The sequence below is a fragment of the Erythranthe guttata genome, chromosome 14 (assembly GCF_056151865.1).
Source record: "Erythranthe guttata isolate IM_541 chromosome 14, IM_541, whole genome shotgun sequence".
In the NCBI taxonomy this organism is placed as follows: Eukaryota; Viridiplantae; Streptophyta; class Magnoliopsida; order Lamiales; family Phrymaceae; genus Erythranthe; species Erythranthe guttata.
In genome coordinates, this window is record NC_142546.1 from 3,545,506 (window position 1) to 3,562,844 (window position 17,339).

Here is a 17,339-nt window from a genome sequence, read left to right on the forward strand (position 1 = left end):
AAATGGCTTTTGAGATCCTACACCGGGTGAAATACACCGGGTAGATCTTTACCATTAATATACACACAAACACACACACACCCACATTGGTGTGTGTAGATCAACGGTGAAAAATCACCCGGTGTAACCTTCACCGGGTGTAGGATAGATAAAACCTAAATATAACCTTTCATTTGCCTTTCCAATTTCTTATGCCAAACACACCCTCAATAAGCAATTTAAAGCTAATTAGGTGTTATTTTATTGGACTTAAACAAATTAAATCCCCACTAATAAAAAGTACTCCCTCTGTTTCATATTATATGTCTTTTTAGAGAGTTTTTTTTGTCCCACATTATTTGTCATTTTAGATTTTCAATTTTACCCTTAATCACTCCTAATTAATTAGTTGAGAATCAATTAAATGTCGAGGATATTTTAGTAATTTTATCTGTTTTTTTTTTACTATAATCTATGCACATTTATTGATTTTCTTAATATGTGCAAAACAACCCAAAACGATATTTAAATTGGCACGGAGGGAGTAAATAATTTAAATTTTCCAAATACTAAAAAAATAGAATAGAATAAAACAAAGAAACTAAACTAGTATAAATAAATAAAACCTTTCATTTGCCTTTCTAATTTTCTTGTGCCAAACACACCCTTAAATTAATGGCTGTATCTATCTGTATGTAGAAAAATATCCAAACTGCTGCATTTATAAGAACATCCGAACAAAAGCTCCATTAATTCGACGCTCCAATCTCGCAATTATTCACTCACACTCCCTCATAGATTTTTGGGATTTTATCATTTAAAACTCAATTCCCCGCTTTTGCTTTTTGCCCCCTGTATCATCTACCATCGCCATTGCTGTTTCTGGCTACTAATTATCAGAATTACGCGTTTTTAAAAAAAAAAAAAATCGTTTCTTTTTATTCTTCTTCACTTTTTATCTGCCTTTTCGTAGAGGAATAATCTGAAGTGGGGTTTTGAAATTTTGTTGGGGAATTGAAGGAAAATGAGTGGGGGTGGGGAAGGGGAGGGGACGTCGTTGGAATTCACTCCGACGTGGGTTGTCGCCGCCGTCTGTTGCGTCATCGTCGCCATCTCTCTCGCTGCCGAACGAGGCATTCATTTCACCGGAAAGGTCTCTCTCTCTCTCTCTCTCTCTCTCTCTCTCTCTCTCTCTCTCTCTCTCTCTCTCTCTCTCTCTCTCTCTCTCTCTCTCTCTCTCTCTCATTTCACACACACACACACATATGTATGGAATGTGGTTTTTGTTACGTTGAGTTAATGACATAAGAAACTGGAAAAGAAAAAAAACCTAGTATCTTGATTTTGAATTTTTCTAGAACCTTAATTTTTCCAAATAAAAAAATAAAAAAAATTGTCCCTTTTTTTTTATTGGTTTTTGAAATCTGGGTTCATGCTAAAAAAAACTACAACCACTGTTTGCCGAAAAAATGTGCAGTATTTGAAGAAGAAGAACCAAAAGCCACTCTTTGAAGCTTTACAGAAAGTTAAAGAAGGTACCCTTCATCTTTCTCTCCTATATATATATATATATATATATATATATATATATATATATATATATATATATATATATATATATATTTATCTTTGTATGTATGTATGGACTTGTACAAGAAGAGAAATTTTTTATGTTTGATCTGATGGAAAATTATGGGGTTTGACACAGAGTTGATGCTGTTGGGGTTTATATCACTTATGCTGACTGTATTTCAAGGCCGTATAGTCAAGATTTGTGTGCCTGCTAGTACTATGGAGCACCTTCTTCCATGCTCGTTATCTGCAGAATCTTCCGGTGGCAAAGAATCTCACGCCGCACCTGAAGGGAGCGGCCACCGCCGCTTGCTAGCTGAAGAAGTCGCCGGAGGTTACTGTGCTGCAAAGGTTATTCTTTTTTTTTTTCCTTTCGTTTCGGTTTGAAATCGGAATTTATTGAACTGTTTATTACTGTTGGAAGCATGTATACATATATATATGGTCATAGTTTGTTTTCGTTTCTGGATTTTGAAATTCTGTTTGTGTTTAATTGTATATGTAAATCGGATTTACGTATTTTTTTATTGTGGTACGAGACTGTTTGATGGAGACTCAGGAATCTTGGATTGTTTGTGCAGTGGTTGGAATTCAAGCCTTTCGATTAGTGCTTTATTTGGAATGAATAGTTCGTTAACTGTTTTTACAAATAAAAAATTCTAGTAAATCTTGATGGTGTATGTATCGATAACAGTGAAGCACAATATGTTGAAGAACGTCTGAATAAGAAATGGAAATTGCAAATAGTCAACTTACTTGAATGATACTCTTATCTTTACTACTGTTATTTTTCACATGTTTATGTATTCGTCTAATTTCGTTTCAACGTTTTTGGTGCAGCATAAAGTCCCGATGCTATCGCTCGAAGCACTGCATCATCTACACATCTTTATCTTTGTTCTAGCAATTGTGCATGTGACGTTTTCTGTTCTCACCGTTGTATTCGGAGGGGCAAAGGTGCGTACTATTTTTTTTTCTTTATCTATATATGCAAATTAATCCTTTCTGTAAAGCTTTATTTAATTTCGAAAATTTATGCATAGATACGTCAATGGAAGAATTGGGAAGACGCCATTGCAAACGAAACTTACGATGCAGAACAAGGTAATATATTCACCTCGTTTCCAAAATCGAGGAATGAATTAAATAAATCTATCTATATATTACTATTTAACGAATGGGATGAACTAAATCTAAGGAACAAGATATTTCTTAGTTAATCATTATTAAATTATTAATAATCATTATCAAAATGCGCAGCTCTGAAAACCAAGGTCACACATGTTCATAATCACGATTTCATCAAGACTCGATTTTTGGGCTTGGGTAAACAATCTGCTATAATGGGTTGGCTGGTAAGTTGAAGTTTTAGCCTCGAGAAATCTCAATTTTTTCGTACGACTGTTGAATATTAACTTATTTTTTTTATATGTATCATTTTCAGCATTCATTTTCTAAGCAATTCTATGGATCTGTTACCAAATCGGATTACGCCGCTCTTCGACTAGGCTTTATTATGGTACGCGCCGCACGTTTTTTCTCTCGTTTTTCCTTTAACTACAACTTGTTTTGCTATTTTTTATTTATATATATATATTTATTTTGTGATATATGTATAAAATGAAGTTTGTTGTTTCACACAGACACACTGCAGAGGAAACCCAAAGTTTAATTTCCACAAGTACATGATACGTGCTCTTGAAGCTGACTTCAAGAAAGTTGTCGGCATAAGGTAATTTAATTCTTGAATAATTAAATAATAATATTAGTTTTAACGACAAACTTTTCGGCCATTAATTTTGATTTGACATATATAAATGTTTTTTATTTATTGCAGTTGGTATTTGTGGGTTTTTGTCGTCCTCTTCTTGTTGTTGAACATTAATGGTACGTCAGTCGAATTACCTCTTCATGTTGCACTATATGCAATTTTTATCGTTACATTTTAACGAGCTTTCATTTTCTATTGAATCAAACAATATTTTTTCTCGAGGTACGATTTTATCAGTTAATGAAATACAATTTTTTTTTTCCGATTTTTGCAGGCTGGCATACGTACTTCTGGATCGCATTTTTCCCTTTCGTTGTGAGTATATCACTATTATTTTGCATATTTTTATAATCATAAGTATTTATTTATTGTGTTACGATGATTCAATTTTTTTTTTTGCAGCTTCTGCTTGCTGTCGGGGCAAAGCTGGAGCATATAATAAGCCAGCTGGCGCATGAGGTAGCTGAGAAGCACATAGCAATTGAAGGTGAATTGGTGGTACAGCCTTCGGACGACCACTTTTGGTTCCGTAGGCCCCGCATTGTCCTTATCTTGATTCATTTTATTCTCTTCCAAAATGCCTTCGAAATCGCCTTCTTCTTTTGGATATGGGTAAGTTGGTAATTTTCACCTCTTTTTAGCCTTAAAAAAAATGTTTTTAAAACCGAACCATATGTAATATTATATTGTCATTCCTCGTAGGTTCAATATGGCTTCAACTCGTGCATAATGGGAAAAGTCCGATACATCGTCCCGAGACTAATCATAGGGTGAATACTAATTTTTACTTGCACCTTTCTTCGTCCGTTTTTTGAAGTGTGGTTTGCTAATTCTGTTTTTTCCGTTGTCGATTTCAGTGTATTTATTCAGGTACTCTGCAGCTACAGTACTTTACCGCTATACGCTCTCGTCACACAGGTAAAACCTTGTTAACCATTTTCTTCAATACGATTAAAATAGTAACAAATTATTGACGAAACCCTTTTTTTTTTCGTATTTTTGTTGGTTAAAACTTATAATTATAAAGATGGGAACCCATTTCAAGAAGTCGATATTTGAGGAGCACGTTCAAGTTGGGTTAGTTGGTTGGGCACAGAAGGTGAAGAAGAAGCAAGGCTTGAAAGCTGCTCTTGGTGTGTCCGCCCAGGCGGGGTCCACACAAGGGGGGTCTACCCAAGGGGGGTCCACCCAAGGGGGGTCCACCGGGGGTTCGTCTTTGGGAATTCAAATGGCCGGCATTGCACGTAGGGAAACTAAGCCACAGTCCGAGGTTCAACCAGCCAATGGTTCCTAAGAGTTTCTTTTTGACCATTTTATTTATAGGAAGTGAATTTAGCTAAATTAGTCGAATGAATGAAAGCTCATTGAGTCGAGCAAATATGCTTCGGATTTTCTTGAACTGAACTGAGCTGAAGCATGTGCTAATTAATGTATGACCAGAGAAAAGGATGTGTGTTATTATTATGTTTATAATAGTCTTGAATCTTGATTATAAACGTTAAATAACCACCCACCAATCACACATACACACATGGGTGTGCGTGATTATGTGTAGATCTACTGTTAACAACCACCTGGTGTAAATAATCAGGTGTAACATCGAATTTTTCCGAAAGTGTATTTTCCACGTAACATAGAGGCTGCAACGACGACCAAATAGACATCTTATCTTAAACGGTTATCAACTTCTTCCAGGAATTATTGTCTATGCCGTTTCCCTTTGTCCGAAATCTGAACCGTGTTCTCGTACGAGCCATATAAATCGGAATACATGCACAATCGCTATAATCCTTTGCGTTTTCTGGCTTCTGCAGAATCTTGAACTTGTCTATCTCTCGGATCATAATACATTATTTACGTAACGCCCTCGTAATGCCAAAACAAATGTCCAATAGCTTGCCCCGTCAACACAGACTCCCTTCCGATTTCTGTTCGTAGACCTAAACCAATGTGTTCAATTTCGTTTTCTTTTTTCGTCGTTACCCAGGATTTGTTCTTACAAGAATAAAACCGAGTAGTAGCACCAATCCGCAACAACAACAACCTTAAAATCGTCGGTGTTTGGATCACAAAAAAGCTGCATTACTGCAACAACAGCGTGTTCAATTTCAAAACAAGTGTCGTTTTGTATTAGTTCTTAAATATTAAGAAAACGAATAAATATGAAATATTTTAAGAAAATACAGAATGTTACTAATCAATGTATCATTAGAATTTTAAAGTGTTACAGTACAAGTTTTCAAAATGGACAATCAATCGGAAACTAATAGATCATATGATAGGCGAAATTACAATTTTCATCCCTAAACTTTGCACTGATTTCACGTTTGGTCCCCATGCTCACAAAAAATACATTTGGTCCCTAATGTTCCAATAATTTAACACTTTTAACCATTTTCGTCAATTTACCATTAGTTCGTTAGTTAAGGAAATGATGGCACACGCTTGATTCCATTAGTTTTTACGGAAAATTGGCGGAATGGACTAAACATGTTGAATTTTTGAAACATAAGGAACTAGATGTTTTGTTTGTGAAGCTTAGGGCCAAATGTGAAATTAATGCAAACTTGAAGAATGAAAACAATATTTTTCCCTCAAATGATATATTACATACAGTTAAACCTCTATAAATTAATACAGTCGGGACTAGCGAAATTCTATTAATTTAGAGAAATATTAAATTATCGAACTAATAATTTAGTACGTTTTTACCGAATCAAAATCAGAAGAAACTATTATTTTAGCGATATTATTAATTTATCGAGGTTCTACATTATTAAAATTTAAAACTCGTCAAACCCGAGCCATTTTCAGTCTGCTCATTTTTAAGACGGGTCGGGTCAAACCGAGGGTGTGCGGCCGGGTCGGTTAGGGGTTTTTGTAATTTAGGGGAAAGGGTTTTTCTGGGTAGAGTTTCCATATATAATAGCCGCTCCCCGTCTCTCTCTCTTTTTCTTTCTTTCTCTCTCTAGAAGAAGAATCTAATTGTTCACTCTTCTTCTTCTGCTTCTTAATTTTTATTTAATTTAGGTTCAGAAAAACAAAATTCAGTGTGATTCAGATAACGAAGAGAAAATAGTCGGCTATGGCAACCCTTATTCCTCCCTCACCCGCCACGGCGACGGCTCATCCAGCTGCCGGTCCAACAAATCCGACCGCCACCGAGCAGCCGAAAGTGGATTACTTAAATCTCCCTTGCCCCATTCCTTATGAAGAAATTCACCGCGAAGCTCTTAGTTAGTACTCTTCCTTTTTCTATTTGGCGGTGGTGGTTGTTGTTTTGTATTGTGGCTGCTTCTGCATTGTGATGCGAACACTTCATTTTTGTTCTCTCTAATGTTCTGTGATAAATCCTGCTTAAAAAAATGAGATATTCAGTTGGTGCATTTCGGTTTTATTGGACCCCGTAATCGGAGATCACAAGTCTGCATTTGCGGGAACATGAGATTGAATGCTGTAAATCGTATTTGTTTTCGTTATTTGCTGCGTTGTTAGGTATCCCCTAGTGATTTCATTTCCGATGGAAATCAAAATTGATTGTTTGAGTGATGTTTAAGTAAAATGTAGAGTTTTTTTGGATGTTTTTGTGAGTAGCATATAAAAAAGTTTAGGTGCACTTGCATTATCTGGGAGATAGCACCGAATTCAGTTGCTAATTATTTCATTTATGCAAAGGATGCTTTTCACCCGATTCACTAGCTATTTGAATTTTAGTTATGGTTATAAAAGGAAATTAGTTGCCGTTCCAGAAAGTTTTTGTAGGATTATTTTTTTCTAGTTTGTTATTGCTCAAAGTTTATGAGATATTTCAGTTGTAACTTACTCTAATTACACTACTAATTTTAATGGTTATTGTTGGCAGTGTCCTTGAAGCCAGAGCTCTTTGAGGGATTGCGCTTTGATTTTACGAAAGGGCTCAATCAAAAGTTTTCTCTGAGCCATAGGTGCCTTTATAATTCCTTTTAGTAGATTACTTTAATCTTGTATTTTCATTTTCCATCTTTTTATCCCGTGTTTCTTTTAATCCAGATTGAGATGTTTGACCACTAAATTTGATTTATGTTCTAATTTTCATCAGTGTTATGATGGGCCCTACTGAAGTTCCTTCTCAGTCAACTGAAACGATTAAAATTCCCACCGCTAACTATGAATTTGGCGCTAACTTTATAGACCCAAAGGTGTGCTGCCATTTACCTATCAATTTGTGATTGAAGCACGATTACTTGATTTAAACATTGGAGCTTTACTTTCTTTGGCAGTTGATGCTTTTCGGGAGGGTAATGACAGATGGGAGATTAAATGCAAGACTGAAGTGTGATTTGACTGAGAATCTTACTCTCAAGGGCAATGCTCAAGTATGTATACTCTGTCTATCCACCTGCCGTAGAAGTTTTAGAACTGGCAACTATCCAAGAGCTGTTATCATATTTCTCTGTTCATCCTTTTGAGTAAATTAATATAGTTTCTTTCTTCCTTGTAGCTTACGAATGAGCCACATATGTCGCATGGCATGTTCAATTTTGATTATAAGGTAATTTTATATAACTGTATTGAAGGTAACTTTAAAGTGTATGTGTGTATAATGTATGTTGGTTTTCTAAATACATGTTTTGAACTAGTGAATTCAAATATTGATCTGCCTATATCAAATGTCTACATAAAAAGAGATGGCAATTTTATGCTGGATTAATGCAAACTCAGGTTAATAGCATGTGCTTACAAATATTTACAGGGATCAGACTATAGGACTCAGTTTCAACTGGGGAATGGAGCCTTATTTGGTGCAAGTTACATCCAGGTGAACTACTCGATCTTTGATTTGAAAACTATTTTTTTTTAACGAATTGGTGTTCCTGTATACACTGGAAATCATTTGTATGATACGGTTGCGAACTTTGGACATCTAGGAGAAACATTTTGTCGCTTGTCGGCAACGGTATGCAATTCTAATGATACATTACTCTTGACGATTTGGTGAATCATGGTTCTACAATTATTGCCTTTTTTTCTACTTCTGGTGGTTTACTTGGATAGCTTTATTGTGTAAGTAATTATAGAATCTAAATGTAGAATTTTGGGAAGAAGTAGCAGTGCCCTGGTTTATTTTGCTTCTGTTTACTCTAATGTTAGTTTGCGGAGATAGCCATTGTTCTCTATTAACTTATAAATAGATGAAGAGAGTGTACGATTGAACTCCAATCCATTGCCTTTTTACCTTTAAACAATGACATTGGATTTAGAATATACATGTATTTCACGAAGGGTTCTCTGCTGCAAATGCTATTCTCTGTAGCGATAAACTTGGAAGGATTACTGATTCAGCTCGTTTTTTCCCCTTGGAGCTATACAGTTCATTATTTTTTTTATGTTTCGTACTATCAATGCTACCCTGTAAAAACAGCAAAAAATCTAGGAATAAGTAATGCTTCCATAAGTTAAGATTGAATTTTTCTATATCTCAAGAGGCATAGTACTAGAAAAAAATGAGAATGTTTCACCAATCCTTTAGTCATGGAACAAATATAAGGACAAAGTCTTTCAGTGTCTGGATGCTTGAACAATTCAGCAATATTTTTAGATGTCATTCTTGTGTGAAGCATTTTTCTTCATGGTGTACCTGTAACTATATGCTGGTTTCCTTTTTATTTTTGGAACTGTGAACCATGTTAAAGTCATTACCTAGAAGAAACCTTATTTTATAATAATCAAATTAAAAAGGAGTGCAGAATCAATTGATTATGCAAGGCGAGAGAAGAAATATTTTGCTTTAGATAGTACCAAGTCATAGTAGTTCAATCTTCTTGAATGAGTGAATTGAAGGAGAATATCATGTTGGGGACATCTACCATACTAGTTGCCTCTCTTGCCATTCAGTCTAAGAGCATCGAAGATGAAAACATATATTCTTGTAAACAATAGAAATTGGAACATCATAAGTGGAGGATAGTTCGTATGGCATTTTATTTTCCTTTAAAAATTATTAAGAGGCAAAATCTGCTAGATGCTAGAATTATTTTCACGTGTTATGTTTATTTTGATTCCCAGTTGTTGTTGGTCTTAACTATTTGGCAAGTTTTTTCCCTTTTAATTTTGTTGTGTAGACAAATCTGAAATTCTTCTGGTTAATACTACTTTCATCAAGGTTGTTTTGGTTCACTCTGAAAAGTCGGATAAAAAATTGATCTGGGGCAATTTCATCTTTATTTTTCAGTTTTTAAAACATAAATCATCATGTTGGCATGTTTCTCCTTTTAGTCCAATTATACAAAATAACTTCTTGAAAGGCCAACAGGTGTAGAGATTCCGTATTTGACTGTTTGCTGATTAGTCTTTCAAGGTCAAATCTGTCATTCACGATACAAATGAAGTAATATGCATGCTTCCCAACAACAAATATCTCTGTTTTTGGTAGTTAGGTGTGATGGTGATAATTTGAGCTAGAGCAATGCCAAGGATGGGTTGCACTTTGCAGTTATATAGTTATACTGATGATTTTCATGTTTATCTTTGCAGAGTGTGAGTCCTCATTTATCCTTGGGTGGTGAAGTATTCTGGGCTGGTCAACACAGGAAATCTGGTATTGGTTATGCTGCACGTTACAACACTGACAAGATGGTATTATTACTTCTGATTCTGTGTTCCAATTCATGATTTAAATTTAATATTTCAAACCGAACTGCAATTTAATTAATTGTGTCTTTGAGTTGATCATAACAGGGCGATGTTAATTTCTATTTAATTGCAAACTTTCCTTTTCCTTTCAGTTGCACATTTAAAAGCCATATATGGCTTGAGGATTTTCATTGAATTAAGTGATGGTGAATCTATCCAGTACATTAAGATTCTGTGTACATATACGCAGATAAAATAAAATAGTGAATTCAGGACATTAATATCGCGGTTTGCATATTTATAACTTGAGTTCATTAGTGTGCCTGTGTGGCTGAGCTCATCAATTTGAGAAGTAATCTGTATATAACCAAGCAATATGCTTCCCTCTGTTGTGCTGTGTAGGGACGTGACTATATTTGAGTGTATTAACTGACCCTGGCTAGGCATGTTTCTTCGTGTTCCTTTTGGACTCTGGATAATTTTTCTAACCATGTATTGTTCTACAAGTGATAACGATATGCATGCCTCAGTTAGGTGATTTAAAACAAGTAGATAAGGATCAAACAGACCAAGATTATAATATGCACTAAAAATCTTGAGGTTATTTATACGTTTTTGAAAGGGCAATACAAACCAGTTAACAACTGTTTTCTTCTCTTTCTTTCTCTATTGTTGATACTTTGTAGTAGAGTGAAGTTGTTTTTCTCCATATTTATCATGCACATTTAATAATTGAAGTTACAAGCATTCATTGAGTCAATTCCAAATAAATAATTTCTGGTTGCTGCTCCTCATACAGGTCACAACCGGACAAGTTGCTAGTACTGGTATGGTTGCTCTAAGCTATGTTCAGAAAGTATCTGAAAAGGTGAACTAGTTTCTAGTACATGACAAGGGCTTTAATTTGTACATTCAAATTTTTTATGTTTCTTTATTGCTCGTTCTGTTGGAACTAACTTGTTCTTACCATTTAGGTTTCTCTAGCATCAGACTTCATGTACAACTATATGTCTCGGGACGTTACTGCCAGCTTCGGATATGATTACATCCTTCGGCAGGTAAATTTCTGTTACTACTGCTTGGTTGCTCGAGTTTGGTACCATGTTTTGTGATGGTCTAGTTAGAATTATAGTTGTTCAGAAGTTAGATTTACTCTATAGAAGGCAATAAAGCAGTTGAAATTCTGTTCTGAGCTATTATTATACAGAATCTATTCTACGGAATGAAAGGTTTTACTTGTCCTCAGATGCTTAGACTACCCGGTTGAAATAGAGATTTCAGTTTCCAGTTTGGCTCTATTGTAAGTTGGATTACACTTTAAGATTGAATCGACACTTTATTTACTACCTAACACAAAATAAGCATCTAACATGTAAATTATATCAACTGAAGAGAAGTAGCCTATCAGAGAAGTAAGATACATAGTCATCACACGGCATTATAAGATTTAACCACAGCTAATACATCAGCAGTTCTCCAAAAAACAATGCGGCGTGTGTAGTTAGTTATACAGATAAACTCGACATGCGCAAAACATTATCAAGTTTAACAGGCTGGAAACTGAAATCTCTATTTCAACCGGGTAGTCTAAGCATCTGAGGACAAGTAAAACCTTTCATAAGTTCATTCCGTAGAATAGGTTCTGTACAATAATAGCTCAGAACGGAATTTCAACTGCTTTATTGCCTTAAGATAGCAGTACCTAACTACACATATTGCTGATTTGGCCTCCATGTCAGTAAGAGGTTAAAATCGAAATTTGGACTGTCCAATTAATTTTAGAAATTGTTTCCCTTATCTATTTGTGTTTTGGCATCTTTTCTGTCAATAGAATTATGAATTTGAAATTCACACAGTTGAAGGTCCACTATATTGGTGTACGAAATTTCAAGAATCGATTAATTTTTTTTATTTTCTTTTCTTGAAATGTGATTTCCCAATATCTATGCATCTAATTGTACTTATTTGTCCTGATGGCAGTGTCGTTTAAGAGGCAAGATTGATTCTAACGGTGTCGTGGCTGCTTTCTTGGAAGAGCGGTTTAATATGGGTCTTAACTTTCTTCTCTCTGCTGAGGTGAGGATTCCTCGTATTTTCTAATAGCAGGTTCTCCTTTTCTTTTTCTTTTTTTTTCTCTCGACTTTAATTATTTATTTGGTCTTGCAGATAGATCATAAGAAGAAAGACTACAAGTTCGGGTTCGGATTGACAGTGGGAGAATAGAATAGAAACGAAACACGAAAGGCATATTCACTCTGTTTCAATTTAAGATGTTTGTTGCAAGTATGAGGATGGATGGGGAGATTTTTCTCCAGATAAGAATCAAAGAATCATCGATTTTGTTCTTTTTCTCTGAGTTGAATAATCATTTATTCGGTTGCAACAGAATCACTTGTAGTTGATTTTGCAGGTTGGAGATAATATTATTATTATTGATTCCCCAAAGATACTTTTTATTGTTATGCACACTTGGTGAAATAGTGATACACTTAATTGTGTGCTTGCATTAATAATATTTTACAATTTAAAAAAAAAAAATATTTTGCTGCATGTACTAATATGTAATAATATATTTTTTTTTCTTTTGTACTATTGCCTATTTGCAAATTACCCAAAGTAGCCCTAGTATTTATACCTTTGTTGGAGTTGTCTTATGAAATAACAAGGTCAAGTACATTCATTTTCCTTGTAAGTGTTGGAATTTTGACATGTTTGCTTATTATTTCTAGGACAAATTACGGCCACACTCACACTCTGATGAAAGTTAAATTACGAAAAAACACTTGATGTTTAAATAATTACGACTATTTCTCTAACTATGTATTTTCTTATGAAAAAATCGTAGGTAAATTGTAAATTTGACATACATCGATATGTAAAGAATTGGTAACCATATCTGCTTTCACATTATTAGTTTATTACAATTTGCTATTTTAACACCTGTGACAAAAAATAATGAAATTAAAATAAAAGAAAATAAAATTGAATTGTAATGGAAGAAGACAGGATGGATGCTTGAGCACTAGTTGACAAATTGTTTAGTACTGTGTTTGGATCGTGTGGAATCATACTTTAAGTTCAGTGAATGGATATGTTCCAAGTGGATGATGACTCATTGCACAAACAAAATAAATATATATTTATTTATTTATTTATTTATTTTATTGGTCCCCACAACCTCAAATCTCGTACCCTTATCCGAAGTTGTTCCCTCCACCTTAAAAAATACTACACTTATAAATGAACCTTATCTATTTCATTATGGATGATTGATGTAATATTAATTACTTCAATTTAAGGTGATATGATAATCAACATGTATATATATATATTCCTTTGTTACAAGAAAAAAAAGTTTTGATTATAAAAAATAATTTGAACATCTCAATCTATTTTGTATTATAGATGAATAAATAAAAGAATTTTCCGTTGCGGTCGTATCCGATTTGAAAACTTCCAATTTCAGCACAAGTCTTTTAATTTCGAATTTGGAACGGTTTTTTCCTAACAAAATTGGAATTATTTTTTTTACTTCCTTAAAAAAAATAATTCCGAAAGTACTAATTCGATCCGATTCACATCTAATTAGTTCTAACATAACATTTCGTAATTACCATAATAATATTGACATACCATTTATCAAAAGATTCTTTATATTCAGAAACTTGTGTGATAGTTTACCATACATTGAAATGTATTATATCTGACCCCGCAGGATGATCTAACAGTTGAAACAAGTTAACTTATGTCAATTGATCTAAGTTTGGACAATCTGGTCAATAGTCGTTAAGTTGAATTTGTTGCATATTGTTAGTCTAGTGTAATTTACGTCTCTTATATAATTTACATGCTATTATATAGCGAGAGTATATTATTGAATTTTATGATAAATCAAGAAATCATATATCACCATATTTATTTGCCTTTAATTGTTCAGATTGTATAAGAAAAAGAATCTTAAAAATAGAAGAATATTGCAAAAAAAACAAAAGTATACACACATGGACGGACAGTTGTAGGGTCAGGATCATTTTGCAAGAACTAAAGATGGTGGCTTTCATCTTTTTTATTGAACCTAAATATATATATGTATAAAGTAGTATAAACCGGAAGCTGGTGTTATTGTATCCAAAAGGGTTCAACTTTCTTGTGACTTTTGCTTCCACCTAATTCTTACTTCAGGTAGCCCCAAAACTTTGATCTCTTCTTTAAACAAACTCTTGTATGTGTGTTTGTGTGTATTTTTGTGTTTTTTTGTGTGTGTTTGTGTGTGTTTTTGTGTGTGTGTCTGTTTGTGGAAGAGGGGAATGGCTATTTTTTTTTTGTTGGTAGAATTCTTCATTCTTGTGTGTGTGTGTGTGTGTGTGTGTGTGTGTTCAAGAAAATCATGCTTTGATAGTTTGGAGAAGGATTTACATAAAATTGGATGATAATTAGAAAATATGGTTGAGTGATTGAATCTTGTTAGTTTTTATTGATTTGTCACTTCTTGTTTTACTTTTAGGCACAAAAGAAAAGATGCAAGGAGGGATTCAAGCAATCTTCTCACATGGGAATGTGTTCAAGAATGCTGTTCTTCGCCACATCCGTGTGGGCCCCACAGCCGTTCGATCTCTAATGTTCGCACGCCGGGAGTCCACGTCGGCAGCTAGGATCGAAGAGCACGGTTTCGAGAGCACCACTATTTCCGATGTTCTCACAGCCAAAGGCAAGAAACAAGACGGCTCGTGGCTTTGGTGCACCACCGACGACTCTGTTTACGATGCCGTGAAATCGGTATATAAATTATGCACAATCTTTAATGTTCAATTTTACCATGCAATTTTTGTCACCATTAGCAAATAGGAAACCGAATTTTTCACTTGCAGATGACTCAGCACAATGTCGGAGCTCTCGTGGTCGTTAAACCAGGGGAGCATAAGTCCGTCGCAGGAATTATCACTGAAAGAGGTATACTTTTTATTTTTTTATTTTCAAGCCATGTTGCATACAGTAGATGATAATCAAGAATCGGAATTCGCTAAGCTCTTTTATTTTAATTGAAGGAATTCGATTCTCCGATTATAGATTTCGTTTAATATTTTTTTTTTCTTCATATAATTGTGTGCTAATAATGGTGTTAATGGTGATGTAGATTATCTCAGGAAAATCATTGTCCAGGGAAGGTCGTCCAAGTCGACCAAGGTTGGCGATATCATGACCGAAGAGGTAAACCTATATATATGTTCGTTCGTTTCGATTTAGGCAAGGTTGCCGGAATTAGCTAAGTTTTATGCATTGGTATTTGAAATCTTGAAAAAATGAGGATGACTAAGAAACAAAATTGTTCTTCTAACTAATCAGAAATCCAAATCCCTGAGTCTATTCAAAACTGTTGGCTTAGAAGTCGCGTTTAGGAAAACAGAGAGTATCCAAAATCCCGAACTTGTGCTAATAAATTTTATTGTTTAGAAATTAGCAATGTAGTAGATGTTGTTTAGAACTTATTATGGAACTTACAATGTAAAATATTTCTAGATAGTCATTTTCAGTTGTAGAATCAAACGATTACGGTCGAATGAAAGAGTACAAATGGGTAGTAAAGCACTATAAATAGAAAGTTGGGATTCATTTGTAACAAGATTAATTGTATCAGGATGGGATGGCATTTCAAAAGGTCAAAAATATGTATTTAAATATACGATAATAACAAGCAACAAGTTGATTTGAACCGATTGACTCCGAAAATGAGATAATCGGATCCCATTCAAAAAATGACACATATATACGTTAAGGAAAAAAATGGGGAAGCTTTTGGATTCCCTTGACACATATATACGTTAAGGAAAAAAATTGGAGAAGCTCTTGGATTGCCTGGGCAATAACTTTTTTTTCTTCTTTTCTTTTTCCATTAAAAATATTAAAATAATAATCTGATTCATAAGCATACCAACATAATTTGATTGCCTATATGATTTTTTTCTTTATTTTTTTCTTTTGACTTAGTTAAATCCCAGTTGTCATAAGATTAGTGGAGTCTGATTAGTTCAAAAAAAACATGAGTTATAAATTCAACATCCTTGTCTAAATCTATTAATGCTGAATTAAAACATAGTTCATAATAAATGGGGTTCTGAACTGGTACAGTAATGGGCTTATTGCAGAACAAACTTATCACAGTAACACCGGATACAAAAGTTTTGAAGGCAATGCAACTCATGACAGGTACCTCCTAATTTTCCAAATAACAACATTGCAAAGTTTCTGTTCTCAAAGTGAACTTCAAAAAAATTACTTCTTAAAAACAAACTTTTGACCGATTATTGAAACTCTTAATTGTCAGATAATCGCATTAGGCATATTCCGGTGATTAACGATAGTGGAATGATCGGTATGGTGTCTATCGGAGATGTGGTTCGTGCAGTGGTGAGCGAGCACCGTGAGGAATTGAACCGCTTAAATGCCTTCATACAAGGAGGTTACTAGATGATGACGATAAAATGGACGGCTGAGATTTCACCTCGGGGTTTGTATATATTTTGGTTTTTATGCAAACTTCTAGAACATCTTTTGAGATGTTATATTCCGTTAAGATTTAATAATACCAAGAAACTGCTTTTGCTCGTCTCTTTATTTGCGACTCCAAACAGAGCTCTTTCTCTACAACTACAAGTGTTGGACTTATGAATGGTTTTGTTTTCATTGTTCTTGTTCATATGTTTTTTCTGCTACTGGTTCTTTCTCTTGCTTAACAATTTATATGATGGGATTAGTCCGATGTGGTTTTAACAAATTTGGGTACATGCAAACATATATGAAATAAACAATTATTCTAAGATGTAAGTGGCGCTTGCATCTAGGGGTCTAAATGAATCGAATCGAGTTGGAAGTATATTTGTTCAAATTTGTTTAAAAACCTATCTATCTAAATTTGTGTTTGAGTTTGATTTGATAAGTAACTAAGTCGAGCTCGAACGGGTTTTAGTGGAGCCGACCATGAATGTAGTTCTGAGTAGTTTGATATTTTATGCATATTTAATTACATCACTTTTTTTTTTTCTCTTTCAAATTGGACTTCAATTAATTGAATGAAAATATGTATTCGAACTTTAAATAAAATGATCTAGTATCAAGTATCGAGTAATTTAGTGTGAGATTGGTATTTATGAATGAATATTATTTGTAACGTTTAAAAAAGTTGAAGGCATTTGCAAGCTTATTGCATACTAACAAGTCATAGGTAACAACTATGGATGTAAATCACATGTATCGAAACGAAATTAGCATTTTTGAAAAAAATAATCAAATCACACGAAACAAAATTAGCATTTTTTGAAAAAATAATCAAAGTGAAATACTAATTCCACTTGCGTTCCAAAAAAAATGAAAAAATTGAAATCAAAATTTTTGAAACTGAAATAAAAAA

General features: G+C 34.0%; 4 protein-coding genes and 1 long non-coding RNA gene across 6 annotated transcripts in view; 4 read left to right on the forward strand and 1 right to left on the reverse strand.

Annotated features, from left to right (window-relative positions):
* The first annotated feature begins 524 nt into the window (after nt 1-524).
* On the forward strand, nt 525-4,818 carry LOC105958620 (MLO-like protein 1). The gene is made up of 14 exons (XM_012982618.2): nt 525-1,132; nt 1,457-1,514; nt 1,688-1,902; nt 2,392-2,508; nt 2,595-2,655; nt 2,812-2,906; nt 2,996-3,070; nt 3,195-3,283; nt 3,389-3,438; nt 3,597-3,637; nt 3,725-3,934; nt 4,025-4,092; nt 4,180-4,240; nt 4,350-4,818. Exons 1-14 carry the CDS (start codon nt 1,004-1,006, stop codon nt 4,614-4,616), a joined length of 1,536 nt encoding a protein of 511 aa, XP_012838072.2. The 5' UTR covers nt 525-1,003; the 3' UTR covers nt 4,617-4,818.
* LOC105958599 (uncharacterized) overlaps nt 1,227-17,339 on the forward strand; it is a 42,149-nt gene continuing 26,036 nt past the window's right edge. Inside the window, exon 1 of the mRNA XM_088813266.1 lies at nt 1,227-1,244. The gene's annotated coding sequence lies outside the window, so the exon portion shown is untranslated. The remainder of the gene's footprint in view (nt 1,245-17,339) is intronic.
* Nucleotides 6,227-12,379, forward strand: LOC105958621 (mitochondrial import receptor subunit TOM40-1). The gene is made up of 11 exons (XM_012982619.2): nt 6,227-6,558; nt 7,185-7,266; nt 7,401-7,500; nt 7,582-7,677; nt 7,803-7,853; nt 8,055-8,120; nt 9,836-9,937; nt 10,734-10,802; nt 10,909-10,992; nt 11,915-12,010; nt 12,101-12,379. The coding sequence occupies exons 1-11, from the start codon at nt 6,408-6,410 to the stop codon at nt 12,155-12,157; spliced, it is 954 nt and encodes a 317-aa protein (XP_012838073.2). The 5' UTR covers nt 6,227-6,407; the 3' UTR covers nt 12,158-12,379.
* On the forward strand, nt 13,808-16,546 carry LOC105958622 (CBS domain-containing protein CBSX3, mitochondrial). 2 transcript variants are annotated; one of them, XM_012982620.2, is made up of 6 exons: nt 13,808-14,116; nt 14,439-14,710; nt 14,803-14,884; nt 15,069-15,142; nt 16,078-16,138; nt 16,257-16,546. In XM_012982620.2, the coding sequence occupies exons 2-6, from the start codon at nt 14,453-14,455 to the stop codon at nt 16,397-16,399; spliced, it is 618 nt and encodes a 205-aa protein (XP_012838074.2). In that variant the 5' UTR covers nt 13,808-14,116; nt 14,439-14,452; the 3' UTR covers nt 16,400-16,546. The 2 variants fall into 2 exon arrangements, with proteins under 2 accessions (XP_012838074.2, XP_088669083.1); XM_088812957.1 differs by having other exon boundaries at nt 14,023-14,110; nt 14,433-14,710.
* Nucleotides 14,317-16,638, reverse strand: LOC148764944 (uncharacterized). The gene is made up of 2 exons (XR_016029507.1): nt 15,990-16,638; nt 14,317-15,907 (listed from the first exon to the last, which is right to left on the reverse strand). It is a non-coding gene; the product is annotated as an uncharacterized LOC148764944 (long non-coding RNA).